This window comes from Watersipora subatra, chromosome 10 (genome assembly GCF_963576615.1).
Source record: "Watersipora subatra chromosome 10, tzWatSuba1.1, whole genome shotgun sequence".
Classification (NCBI taxonomy): domain Eukaryota; kingdom Metazoa; phylum Bryozoa; class Gymnolaemata; order Cheilostomatida; family Watersiporidae; genus Watersipora; species Watersipora subatra.
Genome location: NC_088717.1, coordinates 36,503,139 through 36,521,430, shown reverse-complemented (window position 1 = coordinate 36,521,430; position 18,292 = coordinate 36,503,139). Strand labels below are relative to the sequence as shown.

Below are 18,292 nucleotides of genomic sequence, written 5' to 3'. Positions count from 1 at the left end.
TCAACGCAAAAGTTTTTACCAGCAGCATGCAATGCCTCCAATATGTAGCTAAATGTATTAATGTTATGTTTTCAAACTACACTTGGACAGCTCGATTTGTTAATTAATTAGAAAACTATGCATTTTAAATTTAAAGTCAATAAAGTCAATTTCCCAAAACAATAAGGTCAATTTGCCCTAATTTTGCCCTACTCATTACTATTTGCTCAGAAATGCTAACCCGGGGGTTTATGTTATACAGGAGTTGTTTCGCCCATTTTTTAAGAAATGGTACAATTACCAGAATGCTGTGTTGTAGTTATAAACACTAGATGGTATATTTAAGGAATGAAACTGGATAGAGTACTTATATAATAAGACTAACTGTGCTACCCAGCGTTGCCCGGGTAATAAAAAAGTCTTTGGACAGAAAATTGATTTGTATTTAACATATAACAACTTTTGCCATTCGAACTTTCAAACTACATATCATGAGATAAGTGTTTTTTGTGCAGTTGAAATAAATGAAGGGAGAAAATAAAAACAACTGTAAAAGTTTTGAAACTTTGTCAAACAACAGTAACTTTCAAACTTCATATCCTGAGAAAATGGTTTTGTGCAGGACAACTAAACTAAAAATAAATAAAACAACTGTAAAGGTTTTCAAACAACTGTAAGTTTATAATTTCATAACTTTAAAGAAGTGTTTCATTGTAATAAATTAAAAGGAAAAATATAAATGTAAAGGTGTTTAAATGTAAATGTGAAATCATTAGAGATTAACGGCTAAATATAGTCTATTTCGCTACAATTACAATAAAAAAATATTTGGTATATAATTATATGATTTCAGTGTAGGCATGTGAAAATATCGTATGCTATAGATGTACATAGAGTGGTATAGAAAACTATAGTCATTATCTAATGCAATTACATGTACCTCCTGGTAAAATATTAACACCATTAAAAATAGTACCAAAATACTATGTTAACCTTAGTAACTATAGGTACCTACAATGACTTTAGTGCTAGCTGTACTACCCGGCGTTGCCTGGGTAACAAAAAAGTCTTTGGACAGAAAACTTATTTGTATTTAAAATATAACAACATTTTCCATTCTAACTTTCAAACTACATTACATGAGAAAAGTGTTTTGTGTAGTTGAAATAAATTAAGAGAGAAAATAAAAAACAACTGTAAAGGTTTTCAAACTTTGTCAAACAACTGTAACTTTCAAACTTCATATCATGAGAAAAATGTTTTGTGCAGGTCAAATAAATTAAAAATAAATAAAACAACTATAAAAGGGTTTGGATATAAATGTGAAATAATTAGCGAGTAATAGCTAAACTAAGTCGGTTTTGCTACGATTACAATAAAAAATTATTCGGTAATGTTACAATTATGTTACAATACGAACTGAGAAAACAAAATAAATATCCTGAATATGTAGATTTAATAATAACAATTCTTGCATAGAAGTGTGTGTGTATAAAAAGGTTACTGTCCCACCAGAAGCTATCCATCAAAACTTTGAAACTTTGATATGGAGACGATATAATTGTCCGCGTGAGAATTGGCCTTGACCACAGATATAGTAATTGAAGCTTACGAAGAATATTTCTTAACAGGGGCATCGTAACACTTGGGCGCCATGCTAAGATGATTAGCATGCACATGGGTTATGCGGTATATGAAAACTTCTTTGATCAATATGCCGTTCTAGCTCAGTGGTAGAGCGTCCGAATAACAAACTTGTTGATGCATTCGTTGTGAGTCTAAATCTATCAGAACACGGAATTTTAATATCAAGACTTTAATAGCTATAGCCGGAATGACAAACAGATCTACAGGCAAACTTTGAGAAATATATATTTCGATGCATAAAAAATATGATATAGTGCCATTCCCTCCGGATACAAAAGTATATGTATATGAAGAAATTCTCATATTTTCTTTCAAACACATGAGAGGTAAGCACGCCAGAATACTCCAATCACGGGTAAGCATACGTGAATAGTCTAATCAGAGAGGAGAGCTTACCAGAATAGACCAATAATGAGGAGAGAGCATACTAGATTACACCAAATAAGAGGCCTGACATACCAGAATAAACCAATCATCCTCAGTAAACACATCAGAATGGACCAATCATGAGGGTAAACACTTAAGAATAGATCACTCATGACCCAATGAGGCACAATCAATGTTGTTCTGTAGCGACCTTTTACAACTGGACGACCTCTTACAACTGGACGATCTCTTACAACTGGATGACCTCTTACAACTGGACCGACCTTTTACAACTAGACGATCTCTTACAACTGGACGACCTTTTACAACAAAATGGCCTCTTACAACTGAATGACCTCTTACAACTGGATGACCTCTTACAACTGGATGACCTCTTACAATTAAATGACCTCTTACAACTGGATGAATTCTGACAACTGGATGACCTCTTACAACTGGATGCATTTTTATAGAAACAGAATTGGATGGACTAACATAAATTCCAGCATAGAAGTCGAGGTCTGAAGTTTAATCTAAAAATCCTGATTTTGACATGTACCTGCCATAATTCGACCCCCTTCCCTGGCTCAAATCGTACGATCGCTAATAGTTCAGTAAGCATCAGAGGCAGGCGATGTGCAGCTGAAGGAATGGCTTTGAAAAGGCCGTCAGCAAAAACACTTGCACTTTTTTGTGTCTTTGGCAATTCGTACAACAATTAACAAAAGAACAAGAGCCAACAGTTCTAGTGAAGATCACAAGCAACGAAAAACAATACTTCACCATTGCATTGGCCTGCCTCGCCAATTGAACGAAACTGTCACCTTTGATAATAGTTAACGTTTTTTAACAGAAAAGCTATGTCGTAAGACAGATTTCTGTCAGGAATCGTGATGCATGTACGTACAAAAAAATTATGGATGGACAATATTGGATGTGTCAAATGGATTACCAAAGTGTGGGCTTGTAGGCAGATACTATGAAAAAAGCATTAAATTTGAAAAATAGCATGTTATTCCAGATGAGAATCCTAGCGATGACAATGTAAACGGTAAAGAATGGGACTTGGTGTTTGATCCATCTCATGTTGCGTAGGATTACTAGTATTTTCTATCGTATAAATTAATGATATGATAATGATGGTTACATGATATGTCACATCATGTAATTATGTTTTGCGATAGTTTTTTTAAAGTTGAATTTCACTAGAATTCATGCCATGAAAAACTCTTATAAGTCGAGAATAGATTTTCAAGCTTGAAATTTGGTACGACATCTTCGACTTATATGCTAGAATTTATGATATTAGTAAAAAATAGATCAGGTGGTAAAATCAAATCAAGGTAGCCCAATGCAACTATTTTAACTCACTTCCATCTTGTCCAGCTACACCCTCTCTTAAGAGAAAATATCGAAGACCATCTGAAGTGTAGCGACCTCGTAGCTGCATCGGGTCGACCACATTGCCGATGCTTTTAGACATCTTCCTATCATCTACAAGCCAGTGGGAGTGGCAGAGGATAGACCGAGGGAGGGGAAGGTCAGCAGCCATTAGGAAGGCTGGCCAGTAGATAGCATGAAATCTAATAACGTAACAATCACCAAGGCTATAGAATAAACAAGCTCTACAACTATTCTAAGTTTGCCCATCTTACTTCAAAATATTAGCTACACAATGAAAATAAACTTCCATCCAATAGCCTTGAAACACTTGAACACATGTAGAAGTGCATATCTATTTAAATATACTATTTTTATTACTTTATTGGCAATGATTTTATTTCAAACCAATTTTTTTCCAAATTAAGCCATACAATAACCATCAAAAAATCATAAATATTGAGAAAAATCTATTTCTAAGGGAAATACTGGAGGGTTTGTCGAGTGTCTATGTGGCTTAAGGAGACATTAAGAGATCGCAGGTGTGCATGCTGTAGGATGCCAACACAGTTGAAGGCTTGCAAACTTTTACACAAACGATTTGTATCTTGCTGGGAGGTAACTGTCAAGTTACCAAATGAATGAGTAAGATATGCAAATGGATATTTAATGCATTGTAAGCAAAGAGATAACAAGATTTTAATTGATTGTCACACTTCCAAGTAGACGAGGTGGCCGAGTGGTTAAGGCGATGGACTGCTAATCCATTTCCCTCTGGGAGCGTGGGTTCGAATCCCATCCTCGTCGAATATCTTTTTATTAAATAACAGCACAACTTTGCAATAGGGTTATGCAATATTGATTTTGTAAACTCTAGATAAGTGGGTTATGATACGGTTTATGGCGCTAAGTTATTAGAAGCTATAGTAGGTGTTCGTTAGCTAGCGCTGGTACACAACAAAGCACCAATGAAACCAATCCTCAGCTTTCGTTAAATGCTTCCCTTTCATCTGCTTTCATTGCACATCTTGAAAAGAACTATAGTGCAACTCCAAATCTATGAAATGCTAGGGTGGGAATTTGACAGCAAAAAAATCCGTACCTATTCAATGCATGGAAACACAGTGAACAAGGAACTTTACTAATCCAATATTAATTATACATAATAATAAACACGCAAAGATACTGCATTTGATTTATCACTTTCAACAAGAGAATAAGAATAACGCAGCTTTTAGCTTGATTATACCGGCTGTTCCATTAAGGAATTAACAAACAGCATGTCTCTCTTCCTAACTTATACCAAGTTCTGAATTCGGTCATTCAACAAAACTGGGTACTACAAGCACTCAAGCATGACATAGGCACTATTAGTATATTTACTACTGCACCAATACATATCTATATACCTATATTTGTGGCATGTATGTATTTGGCTGAATTGGGAACAAACTACATGCAGGGATACTTCCTTCCAGAGATAAGTTGGTTAAAGCACCTGAGAATATCTTTGCCAACAATGTGACAGCTGACAGGCCAGTTGGTGAGGTTGCGAGGGTAGCCACAGGCGGTTAGGTAATTGACTAGAGCATCCAACCATACATAGATCTATCAGAGAAATATACAAACATTCATAATAAAAATAAGTCAAATAATAACTTTGCATAAATTATGTACCAACTAGCAAGTTTTGGATAACAAATTTATTTTGATGAAAATGTTTTTTTAAATAGATCAAATAGCATGAAAAAGGTGTTTTTTTTAAGCCAACAGGAAGTAGGGCACCGTGTCAGGTGCCCAGAAGGGATAGATGTGTCTATAAGTTGCACAAAGAGAGGGGTGTTTTCTGAAAGTCAAGTAAAATGGAAACATTTTAGTGTGTTTGTATATAGAATTGCCAACATAAAATGTATTTTAGAATTCACATGGTTATGCATGAAAGCTATTCCCTAGTTAAATGCAATGTAACCCCGGGTTCCAACGTCCCTGTTTTACAGTTTTTTTTCACCTTACGTTGTGGAACACAATGTTTTTCGTCCTAACCATATGGCATTTTTCCCATTTGACATCAACAAAAATGTCTGTTGAAATTCAAATTTGACAGCTGGTGTATCAAATACGTCGAAATAATGAAGATGCCAATATGCGAATTGCCGAAACCCTTCCCACAATGCCTGAAACCCTTCCCACAATGCCTGAAACCCTTCCCACAATGCCTGAAAGTGATATAATGCCTGCTCTTTCTCAGTTCAGCAATATTTGTTGTAAGTTATGGTGAAAACAAAACCATAAACAGGTGATAAAGATTAAGACGATGACCAAATTAAATTTTAGTTTAGTAAAACATATATTAAAACTTGGCTTTAAGTGTGTTTAACAAGATAGATTCCTTTAAATTAAATTCAAAGTTTATGTTATACGTTTTTGTCTTGAGGGTAAGAGCTCCATATGATATGTACTGTATATTGTAATGTTACATTTTATTGCAGATCATAAACACTAAATGCACTAAAGTTACTGTAGGTAACTATAGTTACTAATAAAGTTTAATATACTATTTTGTTATTTATGTTTAATATGGACAATACTTATATAAAACTTTGATGATTTTTACCAGAAAGTGTTTGCATTAGATGATTACTATGGGTTTTTATACCCTTATATACAACATTTTCGCCTTACGCTGCCAACACCGGAATTAATGTCATATGGTGGGGGTCCACAGTATGTTAGTCTTACTAGCTGTATAAAGAATTAAAGCTTCTGATTTGCAGTGCCGTATTTGCGGGTGTCACTCGCACGCCTGACTATGTTGCTGAAACTAAAGCTAAGGATGCCAGATCGCCTTTGGGAGGTCACGCCTCCAAAACAAGCCTATAGGATGCCACGGCCTTCTCGGCTTTTGGATGCCACAATTAGATATACCAGAAAAGGTGTATGTTAAAGCTTTCTTCCATTTGGTGGAGACAACGGTGAATGCTTATATAACATGCAGATGCAGGAAAAGAAATAGTAAAAAGTATAGAAAATAATGAGAATATAAATTATTTCAATAGATTCTCTAGACCAAGGACTGTCAAATGATTTGGGCAATGATCCGCTATAGCCAAATCTGACAAAGTAAAGATCCACAACCAGCGCAAGATGTGCCTTTTTCTTTTTTTTTACCAAATACAAGCTTGCAATTATTTGTGTATATCTTAAAACAAAGCATGAAATAAAAATTTGAAAACAAATTAATATACATAATTTGACTAAAAATCAGTAAATGAATGTGCTGCAATAAATATGTCTGATACTCTGATATCAGTGAGAAAAATGAGGAGTAGGCTTTGAGTACACAATACTTTTAAAACACGGTTTTCTGTTACTTACAGCAACTCTTACAAGTTCATGAAGATGAGTATTTGTAAATCGTGTTCTACGATTGTTTTTCACAAAATTCATTTCTGAAAACAATGATTCACATAGGTAAGTAGAGGCAAAGCAAGTAGTCTTCTAGCTAGACTAGTATTGGGTACTTTTACGAGCTTACAGCTGATGACCAAATAAATGACCAGAAAAATTTACAAAAAAGCTTTTCAAACCAAATTTTACAGTAAATATTTCAAAAAATTTTGACAGCCAACTTAAAAGATCCACTAAAAAGGCTAGAAAGATCCGGATCTAGAACCGCCATTTGGCCATAGACTGATCTCAGAATGACAAGAGAATAGCAAACTGGCAAAATCTGAAGACGCAAAAAATGAACTGACATATTGCTTCAGCAGTGAAACCATGAGAAAATAAGGATAGGTTAATTACCGTCTGGCTTGGATCATTAGGTACCGGGATTCCCCAGCTCAGTCGCTGACTTGACCTAGATACAGACAAGTCAGTTATGTTCTCCAGAGCTCCATCGAGTGAGGAGAGGAAACCAGAAGGACGGATAACTAAAAAGAAGATAGGAATTTGAACTCTCTGTAAATGCAGCCAACCTGAGCGCAAGACAGTGTAAACCAGGGCTCCACTAGGTGCTTGCATCCCATATAATGTTTACAGTGCATACTTCAATATAATATAATTTCATTTTAATTTTATGCAATCAAACCGATTTAAATAATACAAAAGAGCACATGCAACATTTTTTTGTTTTAGAGCTATAAGAAAACGTTCAATTTTTGTCAATCTTTTGCTCACTACACATGTATAAAGTATGGCATAGGCTATTCTAAAATGCAGAGTTGACAACATTTCACCAAAATTTCAAAAGTGCAGACCAGGGGAGACCAATCAGAATTTGATTTTGAGCAAAAGAAAAATAACATATGAAAAGTTATTACTGTGTAGAAGTGTGTAAGCCCTTTGTGTCTCACCTTTAAACACGCCATTAAATTCATATAGAATCTCATTTAATATTTCAATCTCATCAAAAACTTTTATTAAACAATTAATTAAAGGTTGACTTGCAACAAAATTCACATTACAGTTGTTTGGTATCAAAAAACTCATGTCTTACGCTGCTGTGTTGTAGGTGTAAAATATGTGGGAATGTGATTACAAGCTCTTAAAAGCTCAAAAATGAACAGGTAATCGCAGCCATCCCAAAAACCCTGTAGATTGGAATCCCTTTCCAAAATGTCACAAGTAGGACGTAGTTGAACACGATGGCTTCCGTTTACACTTTCAGGCAACCTCATTCGTCGAAATATTTTTACAAATATACTTCACGCATTCAATAAAACTACGTCTATTGACGAAAAAGACGCAAAGGGTCTTTTTCATCATCATTGTAATATTGTCACTTTGAGCACCGATACCTCAAAACCTACCGTAAAAATCGTTTTATTTTTTAACCTTAGCTCGAAGGGGTGTATATCATCCTCTGATAAACATGAAGAGCCTGTTGGTCACCTGTGATAGTCGAAAAATGTTGCAGAAATCGTTCGCGCCATTTGGCAGGAAGTATAGGTCACATGATCAGATTACGACTAGATGATTAGACCGAGCCGAAACAAAACTGTAAAGTAGCGGGCATCTATATTTAATACCGGCTTTTCGGTAGAACCCGAAAAGTTTGTCATAAACTAGTGCTACGAAAAATGTTATATTAGCCTTTTATTGGCCTTTAATTTCACATGGTAACATCACGTGTCAAAACAATAACCAAAATGTTTGAGAGCGTCATCAAAATAAAGAGATTCTAAACTACAGCATTTTCGTGATGGCAGCGATTAACTGTTCGTTTTTGAGCTTTTAACATCTTGTAATCATATTTCCACATATTTTGCACCTACAACACAGCAGAATAAGACATGGTGAACCTTTTAACAACAAATAACTGTAATCTGCATTTTGTTGCAAGCCAACCTTTGAAGCTTCCTAAATATTTCTAATTAAACATTTCACTTAAATAAAGGTAAATAATTACTTACAGCTAGGTGGGCCAATTTTACCTGCAAGACTCAATCAATTAACAAACCATCTATATCTGTAGTCAATAACTTGTACAGTACAAAACACACAAACTCCTATTCCTTTGAACTGTAAAAAATATTACTAAGAATGTCGATAAATTAGTAACATGGCCAAAATTTGCTGTACGCAGATGTACTGATCATATCTAGTATTTGTCATCATAGTAGTACAACAGTATGTACTATATATTGCAGTCATTCAATGGCGGTAGTTTATAATACCACCATTATAATTATAATCTGTGAGATAAGATAACTCCGAATTAGATCGTTTACTCACCTAAATACCGTAAAACCTTTATTTGAACGCAATGTTGCTCTAATTTTCAACCCTTTTCCTATACATGGCATGCTAATAGAGGTGACATCGAATAGACACTGGCGTTGTATTTTTCAAATAGCTCGTCAGAAATTTGGGAGGATCAATTTAGGTAACTCTTTTACGGGCGAAGTGAATGCCACCTATATTCTGTATTCTTCTTCGGGCGGAGCAATATTAAGCCTTTTTGATGCAATAAATTTGCTAGCTATCTCCAACTTTTCATAGATCTCTAAATAAATATGCATTGGGAATGCGAGAAATATCTCTACCAATTGATATGTATTGCTTGCAATTAATCTGCGATGATATTATAGCCTGTGCCCTGCTGTGCAATCTGTTAGAGCTTTCAATTTTTTATTGCATTTTAAACTTGAAGGCATATTTTATTATATAACTATAATAACTTTAATAATGTTGCACAAAATCGCATTGCATTCATTGATATGTTAGCTACAGGTTGCCGCAAAAACTGGCTTTTTATGTGCAATAGAAGAAGAGTTATGAACATCAAGCCATTGTAAGCCGAGTTAAGATAACTATAAGGATGCTACCAAATAATATGCTATAAATCTGCAAATTTACAAGTTATATAATAATAATCTATCAAATGCTACAAATACATATTTAAAAACAAGTGACATAAACTAAACGAACCATACTTATAATATATGCAGAAACAAAAAATAGCATTTTTAAAACAAAAATATTTGCATCATTTGCTCGGCCAGTTGCATTCTGATTGTTGCTTTCGATGAAACGAACATTTTCTTCTAGCTGTCCAATACCTTCCACTATGTCGTCTGACCTCAGCTCTTCTTTTGCACTGCTGAACTAATAAATATTAGTGGCTAAAAAATTTTTTAGCCGAGCAAAACCTTCACGCCTTGCATTTCGCACAAATGCAACGCACAACTATGCACAACTTTCAACCTAAAAATAGTACTTCATATACCATCGTAAATTTACACCGTTTTTCACATACACGGAAGTGTCTGTGAAAAACGGTCTTAAACACTTAAACACAATTAACATGGTCTTGATACGAAGTATCAAGACCATGTTAATTAAACAAGGAACTACTATTAGCCTGATACAGTGACTAATTATTTTTATGGTGCTGCTTTTAAAGTTTCAAAGAAAAAAAAAGCTTTGGAGCTGGAGAACGGATTTCGATATGAACAGAAACAATGAAAGAGTCACCTAATTTTTATTTATGTAAACAATCATTATTAGTACGATTTTGTGGACGTTTTTTTACTGATAACCTTTTATTATGGGTTTGTAAAGATCAAAGAATGTCAAAGTGGTGGTCAAATAGAGGTGGTGGTCAAATAGAGGTGGTGGTCAAATAGAGGTGGCCTTCAAATAAAGGTGGCGTTCAATAAGAGGTTTTACGGTAACTTAGGTGTATATGTTAAGTGGCAATAGCACTAAAAGGAATAATTTTAAGTTCACAATAGATTACCAATACACATTAATTTTTACTAAAGACTTCTTTAAATATTTCATTAACCATTAAAGTTCCTAGAAAATTTTTGTTAAACATTTCGTAAAATGCTAAATTTTATTGATGACTTCATTTAGTATGTTAATGAAATAAAAGTTAACGGAAATATTTAATAGCAATTCGTCCATGGCCTGATCATACAATCAAACAATGTACAAACAGCCAAGTGCTGCCATAACTTATTAGGTCAGCAACCTACCATTAGTAGCATGCCACCGTCGAATGTCATCCGCAAATAGGTGAAGGGGAAACATGTAATTCTCCTCTTCTATTGGCTCACATATCTGTCCACTCTCTTTTGAGACCTGAAACCACCTTGACTGGCTAAGAAGGTGAGAAACATGTCTAGCAGATATGAGAGCTTCTTTAATTAGATTGAGTTGCAGCTAATCGATTTAAATCAGTGATAATTATACAGCGCTAAAAGTGTGGAAGTGAATGTTGAAATAAATTTAATCGGTTTAATAAACTGTAAAATAAAGAGTTGGTGAACAACAATTTTACATAGTTTTAAATTGAACAAAATTAATAAATTTTTAAAACCACATGTATTATTATAAAAGGCAGTTGAGAGAATGAGGGTTATAAGCATAGACCTATTAACTATGCTTATATATTAGTATAGTTAATAGGTCTATGCTTATATAATAGTATAGTTGATAGGTCTATGCTTATATATTAATATAGTTGATAGGTATATGCTTATATATCAGTATAGTAGATAGGTCTATGCTTATATATTAGTATAGTTAATAGGCCTATGCTTATATATTAGTATAGTTGATAGGTCTACGCTTATATATTAGTATAGTTGATAGGTCTTGCTTATATATTAGTATAGTTGATAGGTCTATGCTTATATATTAGTATAGTTGATAGGTCTATGCTTATAATGTTTATGCTTAAGGTAATCCCTCGAACAAATGAGCGGAAGCGAAGTATGAGAGTTTTTATGATAAATGCATGTGAACACAACTTACGAAAATTAATCATCAACAATGAGACAAACCCTTGTCTAGAAATTTCATCAACAAATTTCACTATCGTTTTGTAGAGTCGTTAAAGTATAATAACATTTAAGCCTATTTAAATATGTTACCAAGTCTTTGTAAACCGTCGGCATTATCTTAAAACTTACCCATCTGATCGGATTATACACAAATAGACAGATCAATTTGGACGAAAATCGCCACAAAACGCTTGAAAAGCTTAGTTTAATAAAAGTTAAGACCGTAAATTGAAACGCCGAGCGACAGAAAATAGAACGATAAAGTCGTGCGCATTTCACGAAAAAATAACGTGCACATTTCACCAGTCTATAGCATTGTCGAAGGTTTCTGTAATTACCGTAGGAGTACTGAAATCATTTCATTTTTGCTGATTTCAAAGTAACTGACATTTTAGACTCTTGAGTCCTTCAGTATTCTAACTGATGTACAACGCAGTGTAAGTAAAGGAAATGACGATGATATTTTTTTCTAACGATTCTTATGAGATTTTAAGATTATACTTATTAGATTATAAAAACTATGACGTTTTCAAATGTAAACAAAATTGTGTATTGGTTTTATATTATTACTATATTAATAATATTGGTGGCCATTGGTTATTCTAATAATATCAGTGCATTTTACTTCTAATATTGGCCAATATTGCATTTCTCCTATTGCAGGGGGAGAGATATAAACATATAATCTTTTCTTTTCATTATTGCTATTTGTTGTATATAATAACACTCACACCCAGTACATTACAGCTACCATTGCAGTTATCCTATTGCACTGCAGGGTCATTTGACTGCTAATATTGCATTTCTCAACCATCAGTACCCTTTCTTTTTTTCCAATATCTCTTTAGTCGTGGGCTGTATGACAGTGGAATTTCTAGTAATACAACAGCTGTTATGTGTCTATGGTTTTCGCTCATCAAAATATTCATATCATTATTCAGCTGATTAGCTACTAAAATCAAACATTTTAAAAATTTCATAACTGCCATTTTGGCGATGGACAAATTATCTTGCCACAGCCAAAATGGCTAGATGTGAAAATACCATCAACCTTTGAATTGAAAGTTTACTACAATGATCAAGCTGTTGTGAAAAAGAAGGCTGTTGCTCACATGAAAACAATATTATCAACAACTGAGTAAGACTGACTCTTTTATGACTAAAGTTATTAACAGTTTCGATACCAGTAGTCACCTTCCAACCACCTGACTAGGAGTCACCCTACTAACACTCATCTTGCTAGTAGCTAGTGAATTACTAGTCACCATGTGAATAGCCCTGGTAGTCAGAGTCACCCACTAACAGACACTAACCATTGTTAATCCTAGTAAAACATTTACTAACCACCATCTTATTATCTGACTCTTCAATTTGACTCTCTGTAAGAAATGCTTCATCACTTGTGCAATACCAGCCTTGATACTTGTCCTTGAACAAATAGCCTGAGATCCTCTCCTACAGCACAAACTGCGGGTGAGCAAACGAATGTCGAAAGGATTATTGGCCAAATTCGGTAAATGCTTGTTTATAAAAGCTCCTTTTAAAATTGCCACACGTAGTATGACCTTGACAGCCCGCTATTGGTTAAGCTTCCTCAGCAAAATAGAGCTACTGTAATTTCTCTAATCAATACTATATTTACAATCACTTAAATCACCAAAAAAACACTTGAGAGATACACAGCCAACATTTAATTGTTATGACTGAAAGGGGTAAGTATGAACAGCATACGGCACACGTTGAACCCTTTAGTCTTGACAACACAGCCATCTAGTGAGACGCAGTCGCTAAAATAGCTTACCCAAAAATGTTGAACAGCGTGTATATGAGCTGGATCAGTAGTACGGATAAAGTCTGTGTGTTTGATGTCAAAGGCTGTAAACAATCCCTGCAAGAAATGAAACTAGAGTATCACTAGACCAAACTATCTGAAGTGAAACAACAGTTTCCACCAGACCTCAAGCAGTTTCGTAAAAGAGAGTCTTTGGAAGATAAGAATGAATATGACTGTATACAGCTATATCTAGTGCAGATAACTCCAACATAACCTTTCTAAGATTTGTTGAATCCACACTAATATCTTTAATATCTGTATGGTAGACTGCAGAGACAGATTCAAAGACTAAACATGAAATATAAACCATAAGAATGTCCGATAAACTCCTTTCACCAATAAAAGGTAACATTAACAGAAGCCTTAGGTTCATAGAATGATAGCCAAAAAACTAAAAATCAGGATTAGCACACAAAAAATAAAATAATTTAAAACACTGATTTGAATCATGATTTTTTTCAGGAAAAATCACAACTTTTTTCATAAATTGCTCGTTAAAAATCAGTGTTGTTTAACAAACAATCTTGTTTTAATATTTGTGTAACAAATCTGTGAATCCTCTGTCAGGAATTATCAAGTGTGACGGAGATAATTGACTGCGTGTGTCATGCAATGCTACAGAAGGTCCTTTGAAGTTAGGACCAATGAGTTTATTTAGTAAACATGGTTTGCTAAATGCAGATGGAAGTAGCTTTAGCAAAAATACTTCTCTCCTCACTTACGTATGTGCATTCTACTAAATGATTATAAATTTATGAAATGAAGGGGCAGCACTATCTGAATTATAAACTCTGCATCTCCATTGGCAGCCATCTTGAACAAATGGTCAATCCAAGGCCATTTTACATGACATAAAATGATTTGAAAAGATGGAGAAATAAAGCATCAATGACTTGTGAAAGAGTTCGAGCGATCTCTAAAAATGTGAGTTTAAGTTCTGCCAACAACCAAATATTTTTTCAATTAATGTTGCTAAAACCTCTCATTGAAATAAATGTGCCTCCTTAGAGATGTTTTAACACAGATGTGCTATCAATCTACTTCATCACCAGGACAACAAGAGGAGCAAACAGTCTATGCCGTGAAGTTATGATAAGACAACTTTTAAGGAAACAAACATGGACAACAAGCAATCATATTCTCTAGTAATGAACAAGTCTTTATTTCCAATCTTGGATTAGCTGAATAGATAATATGTAAATAGATGCAATGCATTTCAAATGCATCTTCTTAAATTCTTTTTAAAGAATAAATCTGCATGGCATTTTTTTCTGAGTAAGTTTTTTTGGAAAGCTTATAAAAGTGTGTTTGAACCCAAGGATGCCAGACATACATCTAATTTGCAATAATTCAGCTTATGAATGATTTGATCACATTCAATAATCTAAAAGCACTAATTCTACTGAACACATTACATCATATAATAGCAAACACAACCTTTATTTTACTTTGTTATAAGAGCCATTATATAATTCACAGGACATTTTTACTATCTAAACAAACCCTTGAAGATGGAGTATGACGCCTGCTTAGCTTACTGCAAGCAGAAGCTGCGCACGTTTTTTTAAGAGCATTGCAGAACAAACAATGACTATGCGGTCTCGGCTAAACATGTCTGAGTTTAGTGGGAAGGGAACCTCACAACTGGAGACATGCCCAGTTGCAAAGGGAGAGATGTAAGGTTAGAAGTCATTCCTGTCACTACCAGTGACCTTTTTTGGAACTTGAACCCTAACCTGTTGTTTATTAGCTTATTGCAAGCAGAGACTATGCATGTTTTTTAAGAACCAATGAGCAGTTTAAGGTTGGATGTTATTCCTGTCACCACCAGTGACCTTTTTTTAGAAATTGAACCTCGACACATTATTTACAGGTCAGGAGTTCTAGACCACTAAACCACGGATGTTTCCTTAAATTGTTTTAATATTTTAATCCTTATTTAAATAAGCTTTTTTGGTAATTGAACCTTGACCTGTTGTTTGTAGGTCAGGTCTTTTAGACCACTAGGCCACACCTGCTGTTTTTACTATGTCTAATGATGCAGCTTTTTAGTTCTGCAAACGTAGCTGTGATCAACTGACTACTATCTCAAATTGAAAAATTGACAACCTCCATATACAAGAGAACATACACCTTCACACCTGGTATTTCTGTGAGATTTTCTGGCAATAATCCTCAGGTGACTGACCATGAGTATGGGCAGCCTGCTCAATCTTTTGCCCATGCTCATCAGTGCCTGTTACAAGTTTGACACTTTGACCTTTGAGTGACCTCCAACGACAGGAAGCGTCGGCAAGGAGTGATGTATAAAGGTGTCCAAGGTGGGGAGCTGTAAGCATAAGTGTAATTGAATTGAAAACTGACTTCACTTTGTTTATACAAAAAATTAGTATTGCGGTTATGCAGCTATGTAGCTTAGAATGGGTACACAGACCTTTGGCCGAAATATATTTGCCTAAATAGCAATTTGGCTTGATGATTATGATATTTTATAAAATTGGAACTGCATAAAACTGATAGCTAAATGGTTACAGATGCAGACCTTCAAATGTTTAACTTTGGCTTTTAAATTACATGATCACAACATGTCAACAAGAATATTCTTTAATGCTGGTAAATTTTACGAAAAAGACATTGAAGCGTTTCAAAGTGCTTATAACAGCTGTTGTTGGGATAATAGGTAGTGTACACGTGAATGATTGGTAGAAATTAACATTTGAGAGTATTTATAGCCTCACATAAAACCCTAATATTGTAAAAATTATATTACATGTAGGTTAATAATTCATAGAAAAGATTAAAATCAAAGCTGCTATCACAAGCTACTTCTAGGAACTAAACCATACGGCAACTCAAACAATACTGTCAATGGTGTCCATTACTTCACATAAATGAGTCCTAAGAAAATCATAACAGAATTTTCTTATTCACCTTTTTGAATCAACTATTTGGTTTTTCTCTAATACTTGTGTCATGGACTGCAGACGTGTGCACTAAACGTCCTCAAAACTAGCAGTAACTAGTAACTAGCAGAGAGGCAGAGAAGGAAGCCAATCAGGAAGGAGTATGAGACCAACCATTGACACTAGCATACTATTTTTAACCAATTGCAGAAGCAATCTCACCATCTACAGATAAGTTACAATTCTGAACAGCTAGTGAAATAAACCACTTACAAAAGGGTTCATCTCTGGCTCAGCGACATGACAACAGTTCACATTATGTCAAACTTCAATGCCGCATGCAATTCAACTACGGGAACTAAATGATTAGTGTGAACATGAACAATGAGGCATATTTTCTACAGAATTGTGCTCTATTTGCTATCTTATTTTATTATAATTTTGTTTATCAATATTTTAATAAATAATACGAAAGGGAGCATATCCATATGTGCTAGAAATGTACAAATGCAATAGTTTGGGATCAACAGCTATGCTAGACTTCCTCCCAAGACCTAGACATGACGAAGAGTTCCATTGTGTGAGCCTACGATACCCACGCAGGTCCTTTCTCAAAGTCAACTAGGGAATAATAATTAGCATCCATGCCTTAAAAGTCAATCACATTTCTCTCCTTTTAAAATTTAACACTAACATAAGTCTCTTGTAAGCTCTTCCATGTTCTGCTGATGCAGAAACTGCGATGAGCACCGGATTTAAACACTCAGCTCAATGACAGATCTTTATTAAACTTCATAAGAAACTGAAGGACAGTGGGTTGTTATCAGACAAGTGTCTTCAGAGATAACAGAAAGTTATGGTGTTTCTCAGGGTTTACTACTTGAGTCAACAGTATTTCTCATAGACAAACATAAATGATCTCCAAAGATTTGCGAACTGCAATGTCAGTCTCCATGCAGACATTACTTTCTTGTACCACAATGCAACTACCGAAGCCAAAACCACAATCTTCAAGTCGAACATTGCTAGCAAGCACAGATGATCCACAGAATAGATGGTGCCTTTGAATTTGTCATGTTATTGCCTTTAAAAGCAGAATTTCCCCATATTTAAAATTTAGGGAATACTCAACTAGACTGGGCTAGCTTCACCAAATGTTTTGACATCACAGACTTACGCTTGACCAGCGAAAAGGCCTCAAACCAAAATGACTTCAAATCTACCGCGTGCTATGAAGCACATCCTCGACAATGTCCTATAAAACAGGTGATTGCTTGCTTACACAAGTTTCTGCTATTCTATACTATAGTATGCCGATTAAGTTTGGGACCTTACACTAAACAAAGGAATCGAATATCTAGGGATGTTGCAAAACAGAGAGGTGAGATTTATAAGCCAGTTCAAAAGGAGGGAGAGTGGTGAGAGCATGCTGGCTTGTAGATGGGCCAGCTCCAATAGGTGACTCGATCAAAGGAAAAGTCAGCCACTGGTACGGATCAGTACGAGGTCGCCTAGGCACCCAGCTGGAGGGCAAAGCCTAATCAGCCAAAAAAATATAAATAGCAGGCGAATAGGCAAAAGCACCATGCGACTTCTCTGTATATGTTTGTATTATGATAACTAAATGTTTTTGATTTGCAGGCATTTGCACTGGTGTTCTGTTTTCGGCATGGTACAAAAGGTTATGTAACAAGCTGTGTGCATTATGCAACTGTTCGCTGCAGATTTGTTTGTGGTCTGCCTGATTGACTTGGTGCTTCTCTGATTATTGTCACATCGTGGGTGTGTGTTTTGGACAGGATTGGATTGGGCTCTTGGGGCCAGTTTTGTTGAGCAAGGGGACGTGACTTTCTGGTGTACTGACATGTTTTGATCTCTCGCCACCTTAA

At 35.0% G+C, this 18,292-nt stretch overlaps 1 protein-coding gene and 1 non-coding gene across 2 annotated transcripts in view; one reads left to right on the top strand and one right to left on the bottom strand.

Moving 5' to 3' along the window:
• LOC137407016 (methionine--tRNA ligase, mitochondrial-like) overlaps positions 1-18,292 on the bottom strand; it is a 39,603-nt gene that overhangs the window by 7,670 nt on the left and 13,641 nt on the right. The window contains exons 2-8 of the mRNA XM_068093620.1: positions 15,642-15,829; positions 13,468-13,554; positions 13,011-13,121; positions 10,857-10,962; positions 7,177-7,304; positions 4,871-4,980; positions 3,364-3,575 (exon numbers count right to left, since the gene is read on the bottom strand). Coding sequence (XP_067949721.1) covers positions 3,364-3,575; positions 4,871-4,980; positions 7,177-7,304; positions 10,857-10,962; positions 13,011-13,121; positions 13,468-13,554; positions 15,642-15,829 — 942 coding nt within the window. The remainder of the gene's footprint in view (positions 1-3,363; positions 3,576-4,870; positions 4,981-7,176; positions 7,305-10,856; positions 10,963-13,010; positions 13,122-13,467; positions 13,555-15,641; positions 15,830-18,292) is intronic.
• Positions 4,098-4,179, top strand: Trnas-gcu (transfer RNA serine (anticodon GCU)). Its single transcript has one exon. It is a non-coding gene; the product is annotated as a tRNA-Ser (tRNA).